The sequence below is a fragment of the Leuresthes tenuis genome, unplaced genomic scaffold (genome assembly GCF_036924035.1).
Source record: "Leuresthes tenuis unplaced genomic scaffold, fLeuTen1.0.hap1 SCAF_11, whole genome shotgun sequence".
Lineage (NCBI taxonomy): Eukaryota > Metazoa > Chordata > Actinopteri > Atheriniformes > Atherinopsidae > Leuresthes > Leuresthes tenuis.
In genome coordinates this window covers 18941665-18961690 of record NW_027325365.1, presented here as the reverse complement: position 1 = coordinate 18961690, position 20026 = coordinate 18941665, and the positions used below count along the sequence as shown (strand labels likewise).

Below are 20026 nucleotides of genomic sequence, written 5' to 3'. Positions count from 1 at the left end.
TTAAAGAAAAAAATCCCTCACAGGCAGAGGCATACATACTTTTATGCAAGTAAAAATGGCCCCATTAGACTTTGACAGAAGTCAGAGCAGTTGTAAGGACAGCATTTTCAGCCAGTAGAAGGATGACTGGAAGAAAAAGACATGGAAGACAGGGAACAGCTCGTGTTCCAAATAAATATCCCCTGTTAAACACGAGGAAGGCAGATCGATTATATGGACAGGGATGGCTTCCAACAGCACTAGGTCACTATGATATGACAGAAGAACGTAGATGGATAAATTATGAACTGTGCAGTGACTGCACAGATTCACCCAAATAAAACAAAGGTCAAAGGCACCTGATTATGGTACAGATAGACAATGACTGAAAACTGAATCAAACTGACTTGGGTTTCTCCTGCTGAAGATACAGCTAAAACAAGACAGATCCATCAACAAGCATTAACTGAGGAAAGCTGCAAAGGCCTGGCAAAGCATCACAGGGGAAGAAATCCATTCTTAAATGATCCCTACAAGGGTTCTATGCAGTCGTTAGCTACTGGGGGTTCTGGACAAAGCATTTTAAAAATGATATTTCATTGATGTTATGTTAATTTTTCCAATGCATAATCTTATTTTCACTCCAAAAAATGTAATTCTTCTAAATAAAGATCCATTAATCATATTTTTGTTGGAATAAAAGAACGAACAACTTTTAATTAGTCTCTGTAACTATTTTAAATTATATTACCACTGTAAGCACATTTTTATAAATTCAAACCACTTACACAGAATGTATTTGTATATAGTATATATATATATATATATATATATATATATATATATATATATATATATATATATATATATATATTGTAGCCAAATTAATTATGCATCTAATTAAACCAGACCCTGAGTATTCAGACATTTAGTGGCGATGTTCCGGCTTCCAATCTATAGATGGCGCCTTATCAAGCTTATGTTGTACTCTAAAGAAGAAGGAGGAAATAAGAAGCGTAGAAGAAGAGTCTGTTTACTGATGTTGGACAAAATCCCGTTACCACCGCTCATCGAAGGCAAGTTTTACACAGAACAGCTTCAAATATCTTGTTTTTTGGAGTTGTCAAAGGCACATCTATGTGTTTGCCGCAGTGAAAATTGTATGAAAAGATGTCAATGTTTTAAACTTTGCTGTTATATCCTGTAAATACCGTGACGTGTGTTTTGAAAGTTTGTGAAGCTGTGTCAATGTTTGTTGATTTTAAAACGTTGCTAAATGACTAGAACCACAGCTAACGTGGATAAGGCAGCAACGCGTGACTGTTCGTCTCAACCCTGCAGATGGTCGGTCGGAGGAGGCTGCTGCCCTGTGTATGTCTGGGGCTGTTCGGTGTCCTGTGCTGGGTTTTGGTTTCTTTTGCCTCCTTTCCTGACGACCAGCTTCACGTGGAGGTCTTGGATGCCGTGGACCGAGGAGCCTTTCAGCCCCAGAGCGCTCTGTCAGAGATGGAGTTTGCTTCCATCGCTTCGTACAGAGGACCTGGGAACAGTGACCGACGCAGTAACAAGGAGCTGCCCATTATCCTCTGGTGGAGCGGGGGACTTTTCCCACATTTTCCCGGTGACACTGAACGTATTGACTGTGCCACGTCGTCCTGCTTGGTAACAAGCAATCGCAAGGTAACAGGCATCTGTGAAAACTTTTGGCTTAGAAGGGAGATACATGTACACATAAATATCAATTATTCGTTTTCAATTTGTTCTCTTAATCTCGATTTGATCTTGAAAGGTGCAGCTTTACAAGAGGACAGCATCCATCATCTTTTATGGGACAGACTTCAGGGCATATGAGACGCCACTCCCTCGTCTCCACCACCAGACCTGGGCACTCTTCCACGAGGAGTCTCCCATGAACAACTATGTTCTCTCCCACGGACCAGGGATCAGGCTGTTCAATTATACAGCCACGTTTCGCAGGGAGTCGGACTATCCTCTGACCCTCCAGTGGCTGCCCTCCCTGGAATACTTGCTGGAGCCTGTCGCCGTTTCTCTGAAGGAGAAGAACCGCCTGAGGATGGAGGGTTTGGCCCCGGTGCTCTACATGCAGTCTCACTGCGATGTGCCATCAGACAGAGACCGATATGTCCAGGAACTCATGAAATACATTGAGGTACGGTGCTGAAAGTTTACTTTAGATTACAAAATGGAATTTCCGGCACATTCAGATGTGCGAGAGAAGTGTTGGACAAACGTATTTCAGATTTTGATGTAGCACATTACCTCTTTTCATTGATTTCATAATTGAAAGAGTGTCATTTCTTGGCATATAATTGTTCTTGCCAAAATGCAGAAGCGGTGTGTGAAAAATGAAGAGCATCCTTACTGCTTTCATCTGAATTAGAGTGAGTAGCAGCCAATTAAATGCAACTGATTAATTGATCATCAGCAAGTGTGAGCGCCTCTCCGAATGCGGAAGTTTAGGCTTTTTGCTGGTCTGCAGCATTCAGGTGTGTGTTCATAAAGTCTCTCTTAACACGGTGTCAGGGAGGAGAGACTTCAGCAGTGATCATACAGAAGCAGTTGCTGCTGCCCATCAATAATCCGGGAAGGGTTATAAGGCCACCTCCAAATTATTTAGAGCCCGTCGTACTACAGTGAGGAAAAATATTCACAAATGGACGAACATTCAAGACATCTGTCAGTCTTCCTGGGAGTGGACCCCACAGGTTCACTCCAAGGTCAGACCATGTAATGCTCAGAGAAACTGCAAAACTTCAGCACATCTGAACAAACCACAAGACTTCAGTGTTTGTTTGGACAAAGTGGAGATATCTGGACATAATGTACATAATGGTTTGGGCTTGTTTTCCACCTTCGGGATCTGGGCACCTTGCAATGGTTCAGTCTAAATTTGTGGGCCAAACGTCCTCCACAGCGATGTGAGACTGATACACGATGCACAAAACAATTACTTTAAGTTGTTGCTAAAGATGTTTCTTCAAGGGGATGAATAATGGGGTGTACTTAGTTTTTCACACACCGCTTCTGCATTTTGGCTCAGTTTTTGTTGAGAAAATAATGACAGTTGTAATATCTGGTAGTAGTTGTTCATCTGAGGTTGTATGGACCTGATATTTAAAACCTTTTAAGGACCAGGTTTTTTCTTCCTTTATGCCCTGTTACTTAAAAGCTTGGAAATTATTTGAGGATTCTTTTTCACAGAATTGCACAGACCTCAGAGTGGTGTTTTATTAAAGATCCAGCAGGGAATGGAACAGGGCTGCACAATGATATCTGCAAGTTGTCTGCGTTGTTTAGGCTTTAAAATGAAATCTTGCATCAACCAACAGTGAACATTGACGGGCAGATAAAGTCAGACTTGGCCTGGTTGCAGCTATTGACAGGAATGTGATAAAATGTTTTGTCCATGTGCATTTTTAAAGCAATGCATCTGGTTATGTCTGCGCGTGGCTGTGAACCAACACGATAAAAGTAGGGATGATGTGTTGTTTCCACCACAGGAGAGACTTTATGTGCTCTGCGATTAGATGGAAAGATATATGTTTATGTATCTGTTTTTGGCCAAGTAAAAATAAGTTGTTTTTTCTTTTTTAGTGCTAATTATTAGCTAAATTCTGATGTTGTGCATGTATAGAATCCACCGATAAAGGTCAGCCACCAAAGTTTAGTCGAAGCTTCACACGGACCGTCATTTTAATCATGAATAATCTCTTAACTGTGTCCTCATCTTTCTCCTCTCTCGGCTGTCATTGGTTGCTCCCTTTAGGTGGACTCTTTTGGGAAATGCTTGAACAACAAACCTCTTCCAGAATATTTGGAGGATACTGCCACCGCTACTGGCGAGGAACCCAAATTCATGAATTTTGTTGCACGCTACAAGTTCCACCTGGCACTCGAGAATGGACTGTGTCCAGATTACATGACAGAGAAGCTTTGGCGGCCTCTCCATCAGGGCTGCGTGCCCGTCTATCGAGGCTCCTCTGTGGTGGCCGACTGGATGCCCAATGACCACTCTGTGGTAATCATTGAGAACTTCCCCTCCCCAAAAGCTCTTGCGGACTTTCTCAAGCATCTGGATGAGAATGATGATGAATATGCTCGATATTTAGAGTTCAAGGACCAACGAAGCATCACTAATGCTCATTTGCTAGAGGCATTGGAGACCCGTGAGTGGGGAGTTAATGACATGAGCAAACCCAACTACTTAAATGGATTTGAATGTTATGTGTGTGACCAGGAGAATAAACGTTTGGCAGCAGAAAGAGCGTACAGAAAAGCCCCGAAGACGAACCCACCTCCCCGACCGAAAATGGCCACTAACTCTCACATGGGCTGCCCACTGCCCAGCCCCGGGTACGGAGGCGTCCAAGACTTGCCTGCAGATGACGAGTGAGTTTGTCTAAAATAATTCCCTGCGCCAGGTGTGAAAACACTCTTTATTTTCTGGAGTTGAATGTGGAAAAATAACGCCCCATGGGGGGAGAAATCGCTGTTTTATTAGTCTAATTAGAATCTCCTCTGTGATGAGCCTAATCTGTTTGTATGTGTGTCCACAGATGGTTGCAAATATGGCCTCAGGATTACTGGCAGAGCCTCGACCAAGCGGAGGGGCTGGAGTCTCTGATAAGACATAACGAGTCAGACCCCTCTCTACTGTGGAAGCACATCCAAAACATTGCTGTGAGCAGAGCCAGAGGAAAACACTGACACAGGCCTCCCAACAAACAGAGGATGGAGCACGTCCAGCATCACGAGGGTGTCCCATATTATGCATCTCCTCTGTTTGAATTATGGACCGGGGTGGACATTACTCACATTTGTGCTCCTGAGCCAAAAAAAAAAACCTCTTATCTTTGTGAATAGTTTAACAACACTGTAGCAGGTAGTGGATTTTAAATGTTCTTTTCAGCTGACATCATACTTTTGTCTTTATGCCAAGTTCAGTGATGGGCAAATAATGTTCCAGAGTGTTAATTTTAGTTTTCAACTTGTTTTCTCGTCAGAACTGAGGTGTCATTTTGGTCTCTTCTTTGCTTGGCATTGCCAGCATTAACTGCAAACAGTGCAGTCGTTCCGCGGCGGCACATTCTCGTGGGAAGCAGCTTTCCGCTGGACTGGGCCTGAGCCAAAGACTTGTCCTCTGCGCCCAGGGGAGCTCTGCTTAACTGTGTGCGAAGACCATCAGCAGAGTAGCAAATGAACTATATTTACTTCTTTACAGTTACTCAGCGGGTGGCTAATGGTTATTAGCTAAAGTCACGTTTGTGTGCACTGCTTCTTGATGGGACTATGCACGGAAAAATATTATTTCACAGAGGAGCAGAGACATGACTCCCAGTGGGAAATCCCCACCACGCTGACTTTGTCGTTCTCAGGAACAGCTCCCGGTCTGAACCCTCGCGGTAAATACTTTAGAAGATGCCTCTGATCTTATTTTTTCTGTTACATCCAGCTAAGATTGTCTTCATTTGCAGCCGTTTTTAATTGTGCTTTTTTTTTTTTTTTTTGGGAACTGCTCGAGCCTCCGTTGGAAGTCTTCTTGCACACTACTTTTATATGACACTCATACAACCGTTTTATAAATCATTTTATTTTTCAACAAAGCATCAAACATGTGAACACGATATTTTGTACGAAGACGAGTAAAAGAAGTAAAACATAATATTGAACCCGCTTCCCAGTATGAGTCTGTACATAAATGTGGACGCACAGTGTGTTTGACAGACATATCCTTCATTATAAACCGAAGCAAAAAGAAAAAAAAAAGCTTTTAACACCAGTGTGTGTGGGGGGGGGGGGTCTTAATAATCACATTCACAATGGCGGCCTGTTTAAACTACATTATTTCAAAGTTCCAACAGAACGGTGACAATGTGGCGCAAGACCAGTTCTCACTTTACGGGTAAATGAGCACAAAACAAAGGGGATGAAGATGAGAGGATGATGACGAGCTCTGACAATCAAATGACGCTGTAGTAGCAGCTCTCGCAGTGGACCTTCCCGCCATGTAGGAACATATTGAACATAAGGTCCCCCATGGGCTTTCTGCACAGCTCGCACTGAAAAATTGCAGGAGAGCTATTAGAAAAATGTTGCTATTTATACGGCATGGACAACAGTTACAGCATCAAAAATATGCCACAGAAATAACGTGCGGGCCAACTATTCATCTGTATTGGAAGTTGTTGAATTAGGTAAGATTTGACTGAAAAAAAAAATATGCTACAATACAATGGACAAATTACCTTGAAGCAGTCAGGGTGGCAGTTGATGTTGAGGTGCTCGATGGTGATCTTGGCATCGTTGCCCACCTGTTCTCCGCAGTACGTACAAGTGGATGACAGGGAGGCACTGGCGGAAAGCAGAGTAATTCAAATAAGTCAGGCTGACAAATGACTCAACAGGGGTGGTTGATAAGTATAAATAATCCGTTTGATGTCCTTATTTAGCCCCATATTGAGCAGGTTCAATAAGGGACGTGTGCCAGTGAAGATTTTCTTGCCTGTAAGATCTGAAAGTGCCTGTATAGCTTCTGTAGGAAACGTTGTTGAAAATTCTTTGAGGTATCAAGTGTCATTAAAAGCATTTAAAGGAGCTTAGAGAAACCGGTGAGAGCTGTTGAAATAACATTGGAGCCGTTACCAATTTCTAAGAAATGAAAGCTGCTGATGAGAGAAAATGCCTGAGGTTTGACCCATAAAAAGACGAGGTACCCTCTAACTTGCAATGCTTTGCTTGTCTTAATGGGCGAAACAGGATCGGGGTCGGCGTATTACCTGAGGTAACTGGAGGGGTGGCTGTATGACTGAGTGGTAGAGCTTGAAACCAAATCTGACCCACTGAGGAAAGAACAGTGAGAGTATCATAATCAGAGCAACGTTTTATATCAACGTTATTATTTGACAGTTCGGATATATCATCAGTCCTACCTGTCAGCTGTGTCTCTAGGATTATGCAGGGACAGCTCAGTTGCATTGACATACTCCTTCACATAAACAAACCCCCTGGAGCAGAGGCAGGTGACGTAAATTATGAGTCGATGTGCTTAGTTGAAAACCAGATGCCACGTTCAATTCAAACTTCAATACTTTCAGTTTGTACAATCACTCACTTTTTGGTTTCAGGTTCTGGTGTTTGGACACGCTGCTCCTCTTCTTCTTCTACAGCAGTCCTGGAATAGGCCACGGACCTGGAGAGAGAGTGCAGCAGCGTTACTCCTCATCTTTCACTCACTGATGACAGCAGTGTGATTGGTTGCACAGAAGGACCCGTCATCTATAGAGCTCTTTATTTTCTGCCATTGCAAGTTAATGGCAGGCGGGCTGTGAACTGCCAGAAGGACATCTCATATACACATCAATCTGACATCTGGAGGCTGGTAATTAGAGGGTGGAAAATGAGGGCAAATTGAAAGACAATGGGAGGGCTGATCTTGTCATTTAATTTCTGTAATAGAGTTGATTTGGGAATCTGTCAAACAGGAGCTGCAGGTAAACAGCTGCGCTCCTCACAGGCTTTGGCCTAAATCTCTCTAACTGCGATGGCTGTGTTACAAGGAGACCACAGCAGATCTAGTTGGTGAAAGTAGACAACAAGCTACATTTTCGACATTTGATTTTAAGAAGAAGCAATGAAAATCAGGCACTTTGTCTGCTCATTTGATAAAAAGGTTGGTTTAATCTGTGAGCAGTAGCACCTAGTTGCTTCGAATTTATAGAGTCATAAAAGAGGAAAGCTCCAGTTAAAAGGAGTGTCTTTCCAAAAGAAAGGAAACCAACTGACCAAGAAGCAGAAACAACACTCTGGAGAAAGCATACTTGCATTATGCTGTGTAACATTAACACGATCATAAACTCACCGATCCATAGCCGGCTCTGGCTCGTTGTGTATCTCCCTGGAAAGTAAAGGAAACTCATGTTGGACTTTTTATTGTGAGCCGCAGATGTCAATAAGCTGGATGCAATCCGGTGAGGAAGAATTCTACAGTTTTTACAAGCACATGAAGCTGATCTCCTTGACTAGCTGCTCCAACTGGGTAGCGGTTTTATTGACCAGGTGTGGTCTGTTTGCTATTGTACTGCAGCGTTGCCTCATTTTGAGCCCTCCTCTCATCCACTGTAAAAGTATACATCCCCTCTCAAGTCTTCCTAATCTCCTCCGTTGTTGCTTATAAGATACAAGTATGAGAAGGTTTTTGTCTACCTTACAGTGGTGATGGTTGTGACTGTCTCGATATCTTCAGGGCTGCGAAACACAGGACATTTGGCAGGTAAAGAGGTCAGTGTTAAACGTGTGAAATAAGAACTTGACAGAGACATGCGGATGTTTCCATCTGTATTTTTCTGGCCTTGAATTAAGTGACTGACAGATGCTTAGTTTAAAAGTGATATAATCATCCTGCTAATGTAGTTCATTAAAGAGCTTTAATGTGCATTTAATGAGCTCAGCCATTATAGATACCTTTCTTCCTCCTCTTCTTCCTCCCCTTCCTCCTCTTCTGATGAAGTGCTGATTGTATAGACAGTGGGTGATGTCCATTTGTCCCATGGGGAGTCATTCTCGGTGGATCTTGAGCACAAACGAGGACATGTCAGCAACATGAGAGGATGGCATATTCACACTGCACATTCTTTTAAAAAAAATGGAGAAGGGGGTCGGCTCGAGGGGGATCTGTTTACCACAGCTGTGAGGGAAAGTTGTAACAAATATCTGACCTATTTTCATCAGCAACAGAGCACAATATCTTCCAGCTCAGTGACTAAATGCTGCAAAAGCCTTGTTACTTTGGCAGGGTGAAAAGAAAAGAGGTTATGGGGATAAAAGGAGCCAATATGCACCCGAAGCTTTCAGTAAAAAGACGACTTACTTTCTCTCAAACATGATCAGCGTCTCTTGATCTTTTGCTTGGCCTTCTTCCTCGGCTTTGGCTTTTTGGCTGAGAGGGGACAAACATTGAAAGGCTTTTAGCTGGTAATGGACAAGGATGGGGGGTTGTGGATGAATGGAAAATAGTGAAGCAGACTGTGTGGGAGACCTCTCTTCGGTGTTAGTTTGCTCAGGTGCGCTGGTCTCCCATGTGCGTGTCCAGGACTGCTGAGATGTCGGGCTAAAAGTGGAGAAAGAGAGGATGCGATAGTCGTGTCTCATCGACTCATGCAGCTCCACACTTATTCATTACGCAGTTGTGCACTAGGAGCAGTTCCATACCTCGTGTTATCCGTCCTGATTGGGACGAGGGATTCCGGTGCATTGCCGCCCATGCTGTCAAACACACAAAAACTTCATAATAAGGGTAAAAATTAAGTGATAAACCAATGATCAACACGCTGTGGATTTTAGTAATTACTTCACACTTAATTGATCATTTGTTCATGAATGTCAATTAGCTGTTACTTGCTGTATGTATTGATATGCTGCCAAATTAGCTGGTTGCCACAAAAGTCAAAATATGACTTCTTAGGAAGGACATAAATCTAACACAGGTCTGTGAGGAAAATATGTATTAATGATTCACAACAGGGTGTTATGGACATAATGTTTTTCGGTTTACTGGGAAGGCCTGTGGTGCTTCTTCTGATCAGCGGGTCATAAAGAAACAAAGATTTGCTTTTGATGTTAGATTTCTTTTTTAAGAGGATTTCTATTTTATATGATAACAAGTGTGGTTCTTCTTGCAGAGAAGCTTATTAAAGGCATGAAATTGAAATGTGTCTTCCTAAGGAAACCAGCTAATTTGATTATATATCAGTTAATATAACTGCAACTAATGCTTTGTTCTTTTTATATGGTAAGAATGGCTGTGTTCCTCTCTGTATAAGGCCTGTAATGGACTGGTAACCTGATCAGGGTGCATCCCTCCTCTCACCTGTAGTCCGAAAGGACAAAAAGCCTCTGCAACCCGCCACATGATAAGCAGGTATTGGTAATTTAAATGGATAGATGGATGGATAAAAGAAGTGATTCATCAGTGAAAAAAGTCCATCACAGTAGCTGAGAGACTAAGATGAAGTCTTCACACGTCTGCTGTCACTCTACAAGTTCAAAACCTACAAATGTTTGATGTGCAATGATTAAAGACAAAAAAAAAGCTGCAGATTCTCCAGCATAAAAGTTGTTGGGTTTTTTTCCTTTCGGAAATGACCAGATGAGTAGATTCTAAAACTATTTCTAAGTTCCTAATTCATTTCTTGTTTGCAGACTATGAGCTGTATATTCATTTAGTTTCAAATCTACTGAAAACAATCAAGTGATGGATCGATACTGAGAATATAACATTCTTTGCAAGTTAATAAAAAACTGACTTACTTTATCTCTGGACTTAAACTCTTGATCTCACTGGGTGATGGTGTTGAACTGTAGAAAAATATATACACAAATCAACATGAGCCTATCCCTGACTGTAGCGACAAGATCGGCGCAGCTCTCGTAACTGCCGGTTATGAATTATGATTATTGCATTAACTCATCAGAAGCCGCAGTTGTAGTGATGAGGACATCGTGCTGCAACATGATAGTATCAGTGCTACAAACAGAGGTTGCCGTATAGAAAAGGGTGAATTTGCATTATCATTGCCGTACCTGTTGATGGAAATATTGGAGAGGGGCTGAAGCAGGTCAGAGGAGCTGCAATAGAGAAAAGTGGCTCATAATCAGAAACTGCTGCATTATGCATGCTGAGATGCTATCAGGCTGGCTGGAAAGCAGTCACAGCTCCAAACCAATATGATTACCTGTTATGGGATGTGGTCCCTATCGGATATGGATCAAACGGATCAGCCGAGCTGAAAAACAATTTCACACTGATTTCACTCTCAATTGTCAGCGCGGCCCATCTTGTGTTGGAGGAATTCTGATTACACTGACTCATAATGGAAAGATTTAATGCACTTTGAGTGAAAATATAGAGGGACTCAGGGCCAAACTTAATCAAAATCAGAATCTGGAATGTCTTTGCTAAATAGAAAGACATTTCTGCCGCTGAATAGAAAACTTGTTTCTAAAGTCAGTATTAATAATCACATTAACATGTCTACTCAGTTTCAGAGGGTAAAAAACTCTTCTCTAAACATCTTTACAGTAAGTAAACCCTCTTTCAATTCTAAGACTTCAGGCATAATAATTCTCAAAACCTGGCCGTGTGCTTTATGGCCAAGTATCTCCTTTCTGGTCTCATCTCTCATTGTTCCAAAGTCTTGTTGGCTCAGAATCTACTTTGCCAACTTAAACCGTGCTCCCACGTTCTTTTTAAAGAAGAGGCTTTCTCTGTCCAAACAAGCCAATCAAGTTGGTTTTTTTTTTTTAATTGTGCTGTCATTGACTTTAACATTTGACATGCTCAGGCCTGTAGAGTCTGAGATTTGGCTCAACAGTTGCTTCTCTGAGATTACTGCTGATGTCTTTCCTCCTCAGTGCTGTGTGCCTGAATACTGCAGACCAGCAAAGCGCCAAAGCCTCTTTTACAAAGCTTTCATAGTGGTGCTCACTAATGATCAATTAATCAACAACTGAGGATTTGATGAGCTTAATTTGGATTCCAATTTGGAATGGAATCAGTAGGGGTGTACTTAGTTTGTCATAAAAGGCTTTTCCTTTTCGGCTTAGGTTTTGTTAAATAAAACTGACACAGTGTAATATTTCTTGCGTCATTGTTCTTATAGGGTTGAATTGAGCTATTTCAAGACATGGTATGGACCAGATGATTTTTTTTTTCTTAATCAAGTCCTGACATATACATTTTTAGAATTGAAAGAGGGTGTGCTTTCTTTCTCACATGCCTGTAATACACTGTAGACACTATAAGCTCAGACATGAGCTCCAGAGACTTGCTTTGTCCTCTTCCACAAAAATGAAGGGGTTGTGCGGATGAACGGCATCATGGGAACAGAAAAGAGGGCAAGTAAAGGTTAGTGTGGCTGTCCTCATATACTATTTACAGTCCTAGTCCATTAGGAGAGCTTGAAATCCACTGAACTATTTAACAAGGATGGAGGCTATCTGAATATAGTACAGGCTTTTTCTTTGTGTGTTGAACGCTATTTGTCAGAAAAGATCACAGCTTTGGTCGTTACAGGGGGTGTGTGTGGGGCCAACACGCAGCACAGCTGCAGACAGAGCTAGTATAAATCATTACAAGGCATATCTGAGCTGAACGCACTTCTCAGAGGGAACAGCTCTGCACAGATAGATAATTGTTTAAGAGCAGCCTGTCATCTCCCTCTACCTTTGTGTTTCCTTGGCTGTCTCGTCTGTCTGCTTCTCTTCTGGCTGCATGTTGAGGCTGGTGGAGACAAAACAAAGCGGCAAAACTAATCAGTACAGAACACAGTCATCTCTACTCCCAGTTTCACTGCGGATAAACCTTGGTTTCGGCGCATTAGTCATTTGCTTCAAGAATCTGAGACTTTGTTGCCAACACAGAGCAGCGGATCTTGAAAAGTAGATTTTTGGGTCAAACTTGAGGTTGACAGAAAATTTTACAACTCAGTGTTGCTCGTCTCTTCAAGTGTTGTTAAGAAATTGCTAGTAAACTTGGAAGGAGAAATAGGAAGCTAAGTCTTCCAAATGTCAGACTCTTTCTCACCTGCGTGCCTCTGTGTGGATTACAATGACATCATTGGCCAGGAGATCCAGTGGGCCACCAGTCTTTGCCGGGTTTGACTCACTAAAGACATTAAACACAAGCGTCAAATCTAGAGAAGAGTTCATGTGAATGTCCTTTTGAAACTGTGTATCCAGGTTCACCAAGGTTAGGTAGGGTGATATTTTGTTTGCTTCTGACAAGGGAACTATTGATTTTCCACTGAAGAGGGAACTATTCATCACATTATGTTGTATTTGCAATTGGAAGGGAAAGAGCTCTTCATGCACCTGTCTAGTTCGCCAAGAAGATCCTGACTCCAGCGTCCCGGGCTGGGGGGAACAGGCTCTGCTGATTCCTCTGGACTGTGGAAGCAGACAGAGGAAGCAGAATAGTTGATAAACAAAGAAGGTTTTGGGACCCCGAAGAGATTTCAGAGCTCCTGGAGAGATGGACTTTATAAGAAGTCCAACAGGGCCACCTTGTGGATAATATTAAAACATTTTCCAATTTTTGAGCTGCTTAATTGTACAATTAGTAGGAGTGCATATTTAACAAACCCATCGCAGAAGCCCAGGAGATCATCTGTTAATGGTTCACCGTTGCTGAGGGCAGGAGCTGGCCCCTGTTCAACACTGCAGAGAAAAAAGACAAAAATATTCAACATATTAGTGCACCTGCATTGGCATGACAGTAAATGTATCTCTATCAGATATTTTTATACCACATTTAATGAAATGTCAATTGGGACACACTCCCAAAAAGGTTCTTTGAAGCAAGAGACAATTAAGCGTGTTATTTTGTCACTACTTTGAAGCCAACACAATGGCAATTAGGCTTCATTTGTTTTCCTGTTAACGATGCTGTGACATGAATGAGGGAGTTATTGACTTTATACCTGTCCTCTGTGGTGTGGCTGTCTGCTGAGCCTCTTTCTTCTTTTGCCAGCGCTGGCTCGTCATCCTTAACGCTAGGGAAAAAATAAACTGTCATGATCAGATGGCATATTGCTGAGGCTATAGGCACAAATATGCCACTGCCAGGAAATTTCTTTTTCATATTGGTTTCTGCTGCTTTCATACACGCACACATATATATATGTGTGTGTGTACATATATATATATATGTATGTACATACATATGGATAGATATATATACATATGGATAGATATATTTAGATAGATATGTTTGGTAATACCTGGATGAATTTGATTCAAAGGAAATGAGGGTGTCGAACAAGGCAGCGTGTGTGTCAACACTGGGGCTGTGAAAACAGATGGAGAACAAAGACATGGAATTCCAAGGCAGCTTTCAATCACATGCGTGAAAGAATGTGAGCAAATACATCACGGACAAACACGAATAAAACCACCTAAAGCACGTTTAGAGCTTTACTAATAATAAATAAATAATGCAATGTGGTACTCAGATCCTGAAAGTAAGAGTAAGAAAGAAAAAGTAAGCCTTGCGAAAGTAGGACTGTCTCATATACTTTAGATTACATCCAGAAAGTTTCCCTAGGAAAAATGCTAGTGTGTTTTTCTGCTAAATGTACTTTAAGTATAAAAGCTAAAAGTACTAGATTTAGATCAGTTCCCCTGTTAGATTAGTGAACCATTAGAACTGCTACATTAAACTATAAGTAGCATCTTGTGGTTGGTCAAGATACTTTTATTACATTTCATGTTTAGTTGTTATATATGTGCCATAGCATGAGATGATTGCTTTAAAAGTTTGATATTTTTCCTGCAATATATTGGATTGGATGTACAGAGTTTCATAACTACGACCAAATACCAAATAAGTACTATTATAATACTGGAAATAATTTAATTTGTGGATTATATGACACAAAATCTAGCAGCATTTGGTTTGTGGAAACCTAACCTTGGTTCTGGAGATGGTTTAGAATCTGCCTCTGCCTCTGGCTCCGACTCCGGCTCCAGCTCCGCCTCTGGCTCCGGCTCTGGCTCCGGCTCTGGCTCCGGCTCTGGCTCTGGCTCTGGCTCGGGCTCAGGCTCCGGCTCCAGCTCTGGTTCTGGCTTCAGTTCTGGTTTAGATTCAAATTCAGGTTCTGTCTTCACTGTGACATCTGTTACAGCACAGACTGATGAAGGCGATTCTGGAGGTCTTTCAGAGGCAGGAGATGCTGGAGTCTGAGACACAATTGAACGAGGTAGTGGAACAGGTGATTCTGGAACGATTGAGGATGGGGCAGGAGACACTTGAGTTGTAGATGGTGGTAAAAGTTCAACTGGCGGGGTGTAAGGCGGCTCAGAGATGCCTGATTCCTCGGGTTGTGGGTTCTCTTCTTTTTCTGGCTCTGGGGAGGCCTCCTCCACCTCTGGTGCCACCGGCTCATTGACAGCCAAAACAACAGCTGCATTAACAGTGGTGCTGCCTCTGTTAACCAGAAAAACAAGGGATGGAAATGAGGGGGACAAAAATCACTTTTTACAAATGCAGTGGACTTGAAAAACTCACATTTTCTGCGGCTTAGGCTCAAGCTCAGAGTCAGCAGATGTGGCGGGAACAACGGGGGATGGTGGCACAGTACTGGAAGGAGCTGGAGTCGCAGCACTCTCATCATCATCATCAGAAATCACCACCCTGCACATTTGCACACAAGGGACAGATAAAGAAACACTTAAGCTGGTTTTGTGGATTACTTTGGCTCCAGGCTCAGACACATTAGTCGACGCATTTACCTTGTGGCCACAAATGATGGACTGCTGTTGACCAGTGATGTATCAGGTGATGCCTCTTTAGCCCTGAATTTTTCCCCACACACACAAAATTCATCAATACCTCTATAAAAACCCAGTATTATAGTTAAATGTACATTCAGTACTGCAGAAGTTTCAATTATTAGGAACTACAGAAGTAGCTTGAATCTTATACATACTCATATTTCTTAGCAGCAGAAAGCACATAGGACCTCTTCTTTACAGAAGATCTCTTCAGAACACTACTGGCTGCCTCCGTCCTGCAATACAAAACATTGTGATGTTAATGTAATCTTTTTCCTGGGCATGTGACTTCAGCATGTGAGCGTAGTCTTACCGTTTCTCCAGCTCCTCGGGGCTAAGGTGGCTGTCCTGGTTCTCTGAAGTGGGTTTCACAGTGTGGGGGGCTCTACAGAGCAGAAAGATAATCATATACCACATGAAAATACACTCTCAGTCAGCTGCCAGCAGTTAAGCGGAAACCTGATTTGCATGCTCACATTCTCATGTAGCCCTCTGAGGTTCTTTTGGTGAATTGTGTTGTTCTGCTGTAATAAAACAAGATACAATTCATTTGGGAATCAGTCATTTGGGAATCATCTCTTGTGATGCTATTAATTCTGTAAGTAAGGATGCATTTACTTAATGCCATTAGATGTTGATGTAGAAGGAGGCTTGTCCGGTTTTGTCAAAACTCCCCTGAAAGGATAAAAAATACATATTAAATATGAATATAAATTAAAAATTAAATATTAAGGTAAACATTTTAAATGCTTTTTTTCTTTTACCTGATCAGGTATCCTGATGTTGGTGCTCTACTGCAAGTTCACAACAGACTTCCAATTAGCTCAATTTAATTTCAAAGTGCTTGCCAGATAAGCTTCTGACATTCAGAATAAGTTTACCTCTCAGTTTCAGACTTTGGGAGTGATGGGGTGGATGTTGTTGGGGAGGAAACCAGACTTGTGTCATCAGGGGCTCCATTCAAACGGCTGGCTCTAACTTCTGCCATCCTGCATGGGTTCACAAGAAATTTGATTTAGTCTATTTTATTGACTGAGTAATAGACAAAATAGACAGAGACCTATTAAAACAAATGGTTTACCATGGCTTCTCCTCCTGGGTTTTTTCCTGAGATTCACCTTGGCGCTGCAACCAGCTGGCATCGCCCTTCAGCTTGGTCCTTACTTTGGTGGTGCGAAACACAGCTGCTCTGTCTCCCTCTGATACACAAACACGTGCAGAGATATAAGACATGATACACACTGTAGGCTGCATCATAATTACACCTTAAACAATGTGTCTGCATGTGAGCTCACAGAGCCATTTGGACCAACAAACAGCACATAATCAACCACTTTCATTTTAAATGAAAGGGAGTTCCCTCTTATTTATCTATCAATTTATTTATACTTGGAATTGGGGTTTTGTGAAGTGTGAAGTTACGAGTAATCAGTGTCTTACCTGCTGTAAAAAGTGATCAGAGTGCTCTCAGTTATAAGAATCAGGGAGGAATTATATCAGCAGTTGGCTAACAGTGTAGCTGTTAGCTTAGCCATCAGAATTTTTCCCTGCCCCTTAAAGTGAGAGCATTCTGACCACTGTGTACCACAGTTAAGGCAATCAACATGTTTATATGACACAAAAAAAGAAGAAGAAAGAACGCACCCATGATTTTATGACCAAAACCATCTAACACATTCAGATACAGATATACCCTCTGCTAGGCTCAAATGGATCTATAGGTCTTCTGCAAATGTTCCAAAGTTTAATCTTTTTTATGTGAAAACAGCAAAGCAGGACTACACAGACTGCAAAATTCCCAATAAAACTTCTCTCATTCACATTGTTCCTTTACTTTTTCTCTTGTCAGAAGGCAGAAATTGCGAATGAAAATCAGACCACTAAGAATACATGTCAACTTGTGGTCGCTTGAGGCATTTCCAGACTGTGGCTCTGCTCTAATAAAATACAAATCTTAAACAGGCAGCATCATATGACAAAATCAGCATGAAAGTAGGAAAGTAAAGTGAATTCCATCTATACTTAAAAAGTTCACAGCATTGATCATACTTCAGTCAACAAACCGATTGTCCTCCATTGCAATTATACTAAGACCAGATTGGTGGACCACTAAAATGGCAGTTAAGTCAAACTCTAACTGTAGCTCAGCTCAACTGTGCCTGTAACTGTACAGACTGCGTTCATTTCCATTTAGACAAGTACAGTGACTGGCAACATGGAACATGCTTCAAAAATAGATGTTGTGTTGTGACTAAATAAATAGTAGTCTGTTGCAAATGTGAAAGTGTAAAAAATCCACTACATAGTGATCACTTGAACTGTTATAACATTTTTGAGGTTTGAGTTGTTTTAATTGGTGAACATGTTGGGTCTAAACTGCTGTTAGCTTAGCTCCCCTGTCAGAATTCCTGCTTGCTTCTCCAAAGTGAGAGCTTTCTAACCGCGCTCTTCAGCAGGTAAAACACCAACTAAGCAGAAGTGCTTCACATAACCCCACTTTAAAAAAAAATCATATTATTATTTGTGGGGTGGGTTTTTATTGGTTATTTTAGTCTTACGTCTTGTTAAAAGTCTCCAAAAAAAGTGCATTAAAGAAGCTACTTTCTTCCAGAGAAAACACCACCTAGTTTTACCTCAAAACTACTCATTTGTAGTCAAGGAATTTCTTCTGGCACTCATCTACTTGATAATGTTATATACGTCATGCACCTTTCTTATGCCTATCTTATAATTTTTGACCAGAGTACAGTGGGCATTTCAGCTGAGAGTGACTCTTAAAGTGGCACGAGCTCCAACCACAAAAATATCACAGGAGGTGATGTCGCAACGTACAATATAAGTATCGAGTAAAAAAAACAAAACATGTTTGTGAACATGAAACTTATTCTAGGAGACCCTCAATATAAAATCATGAACATGTAATCAAGGAAAATTGGGGCTCTTTAATCCATAAAGACCCGACAGGGCACAAGTTCACATGTCCAGGGGAGACCTCGGGCTTTAATGAGTGGGGCAAAGTTAGAGGTACAGACATCAGCGAGGCACAGAGTTATTATAACCTCAACTTTTATTACAGTAGAAACATCATCTCACACACAGATCACAATGACCAGTCTTCTCACCGTTTGACATGATTGTTCCAGAAGGTTCTCTTCTGCTTTCTTTTCAGGCCACCTGAAAAATACATCAGTGACAGTTTTTGGTGGAGGTGAAAGTGTGTAGTTTTAGTAGCAAAATGCACCTTCTTTTCAATCAGTAAGTTTTAAAATGGTTCTCATGCTACGTCCCCTCCCAATAAGGATCAGGTGCTCTGTCAAGCATTCCTCAGTCTCATCCTTAAAACATGTAGATCATCCTGTCCAACCACTTTCCAAAAAACATAAATTGCCACCAACAGTGCAAATATATGTATATTTTAGCCCATAATTATGTATTGAACTTAAATGTTTCTTGGTTTTGCTCATTTCCACATCGGATGATCCCCTTAGTTTACTGTCAAAAATTAATTGCTCAGAGGCAAACCCACTACCCAAGGGAATTACTAAGAAAATGAAAACACAAGGAAACGAGTGTTTCTTTATCCGACTCTGAGTTTATGCAAAACTGTGAAGTACTACCAAATTCAGAACGCAAATACTAACATCTGAAACTCCCGAAGCTGTGAATTCACCCCTTTTTAGAGCAAGCCGGCACAATAAATCTCCAGGATATTGTCCTGAATAATAGTGACACAGCAAACATACTAAGTGCACAGAAAGTATATTTATTCTGGCTTTAGCACAACAGTCCAGATCAAGATAAATGATTAATGAAGAGTAATAGCTTTTAAGGCAAACACTCAGCTTGAAAGTCAACTCAACTGGCACGCATGCATGACAGAGAAACACTTGCAAACTAGGACAATCACCAGTTTAAACTGTCCGTTGAACATGACTGAGCACATTCTAATCACAGAGTAACAGGATTATCTGTTAAATGGTGGGAATAACTAAAGGTGCCTTATGGTCAGACAACATACCTGATTTAACTGTAATATCCAGGAGAGCAATGTCCACGTAGGGCAGTTGATAGCGTTGGTGTGTCCCACTGACTGACTGGTGCAAACAGATTGAAGGTGTTTTACAGTCTGACAGGTGCCTCAGCAAACTAGCAAACAGGTACGGGCGAAAGCACTAACAAGCCCAGCCAGTCAAGGAAGGCAGATATGGGGTGGAGCCGTGTGTGCTTGTGTGCGTAACAGAGGTTGCTAAGATCTCATTTTTGTTTACTACATCTGTGCTTTGTTCATGAGAGTCAGCAAATACAAACCTGTCTCACAGGTGGCTGACAATCAGTTTTTTTGTAACAAGCAAGGGAAAGGGAAGGGGAAGAGGACAAGATGCACAGCATAACAAACATAAATGAAGCGACTGACAGCAAACATCTCCAGTGGGAATACTCATCCTCAAGCTCAGTGGGTAGGAAAGCCCAGGGAGCATAAAGTGCACAACATCAAGATGAGATCAAGTATACCACACAGGAACTGAACTGAGAAAACACACAAAACATAACAAAAGCCTAGATTTACATATATCTGAGCTCTTCTGGATGCTTTGCCACAAATAATGAGCTTTTTTTTCATCCTAAATCCTTTAAATATGCGTGTCGTATTTAATGTCACATTTCTTGCATAGACTGGTAAAGTTCCATTTTAAAGTGA

General features: G+C 41.5%; 2 protein-coding genes across 8 annotated transcripts; one reads left to right on the top strand and one right to left on the bottom strand.

The window, feature by feature from the left end:
- Positions 1-1001: 1001 nt before the first annotated feature.
- Positions 1002-5669, top strand: fut11 (fucosyltransferase 11 (alpha (1,3) fucosyltransferase)). Its single transcript, XM_072395945.1, has 5 exons — positions 1002-1055; positions 1321-1659; positions 1769-2149; positions 3767-4389; positions 4557-5669. Exons 2-5 carry the CDS (start codon positions 1321-1323, stop codon positions 4705-4707), a joined length of 1494 nt encoding a protein of 497 aa, XP_072252046.1. The 5' UTR covers positions 1002-1055; the 3' UTR covers positions 4708-5669.
- On the bottom strand, positions 5575-19667 carry znf185 (zinc finger protein 185 with LIM domain). 7 transcript variants are annotated; one of them, XM_072395940.1, is made up of 31 exons: positions 19346-19667; positions 18438-18501; positions 16409-16511; positions 16209-16316; positions 16092-16121; positions 15946-16002; positions 15804-15851; positions 15641-15712; positions 15483-15563; positions 15286-15348; positions 15062-15187; positions 14465-14980; positions 13776-13841; positions 13476-13547; positions 13138-13212; positions 12868-12942; positions 12581-12661; positions 12221-12277; positions 10731-10781; positions 10579-10623; positions 10306-10353; positions 9208-9261; positions 9035-9106; positions 8867-8935; positions 8461-8568; positions 8203-8244; positions 7859-7894; positions 7112-7189; positions 6930-7004; positions 6246-6839; positions 5575-6059 (listed from the first exon to the last, which is right to left on the bottom strand). In XM_072395940.1, the coding sequence occupies exons 2-30, from the start codon at positions 18457-18459 to the stop codon at positions 6773-6775; spliced, it is 2397 nt and encodes a 798-aa protein (XP_072252041.1). In that variant the 5' UTR covers positions 18460-18501; positions 19346-19667; the 3' UTR covers positions 5575-6059; positions 6246-6772. The 7 variants fall into 7 exon arrangements, with proteins under 7 accessions (XP_072252041.1, XP_072252040.1, XP_072252039.1 ...); XM_072395939.1 differs by having other exon boundaries at positions 15804-15848; positions 16409-16526; positions 18450-18501; positions 19346-19666; XM_072395938.1 differs by having other exon boundaries at positions 16409-16526; positions 18450-18501; positions 19346-19665.
- Positions 19668-20026: the final 359 nt, after the last annotated feature.

Coding starts and splice junctions, on each gene's coding strand:
- znf185 (XM_072395938.1), bottom strand. Junction 15,564..15,640: donor CCCGAGGAGCTGGAGAAACG/GTAAGACTACGC, acceptor TTTGTATTGCAG/GACGGAGGCAGCCAGTAGTG. Junction 10,624..10,730: donor GGGACCACATCCCATAACAG/GTAATCATATTG, acceptor TCTCTATTGCAG/CTCCTCTGACCTGCTTCAGC.
- fut11 (XM_072395945.1), top strand. CDS start 1,321: ATGGTCGGTCGGAGGAGGCTGCTGCCCTGTGTATGTCTGGGGCTGTTC. Junction 1,660..1,768: donor TGGTAACAAGCAATCGCAAG/GTAACAGGCATC, acceptor TGATCTTGAAAG/GTGCAGCTTTACAAGAGGAC. Junction 2,150..3,766: donor AACTCATGAAATACATTGAG/GTACGGTGCTGA, acceptor TGCTCCCTTTAG/GTGGACTCTTTTGGGAAATG.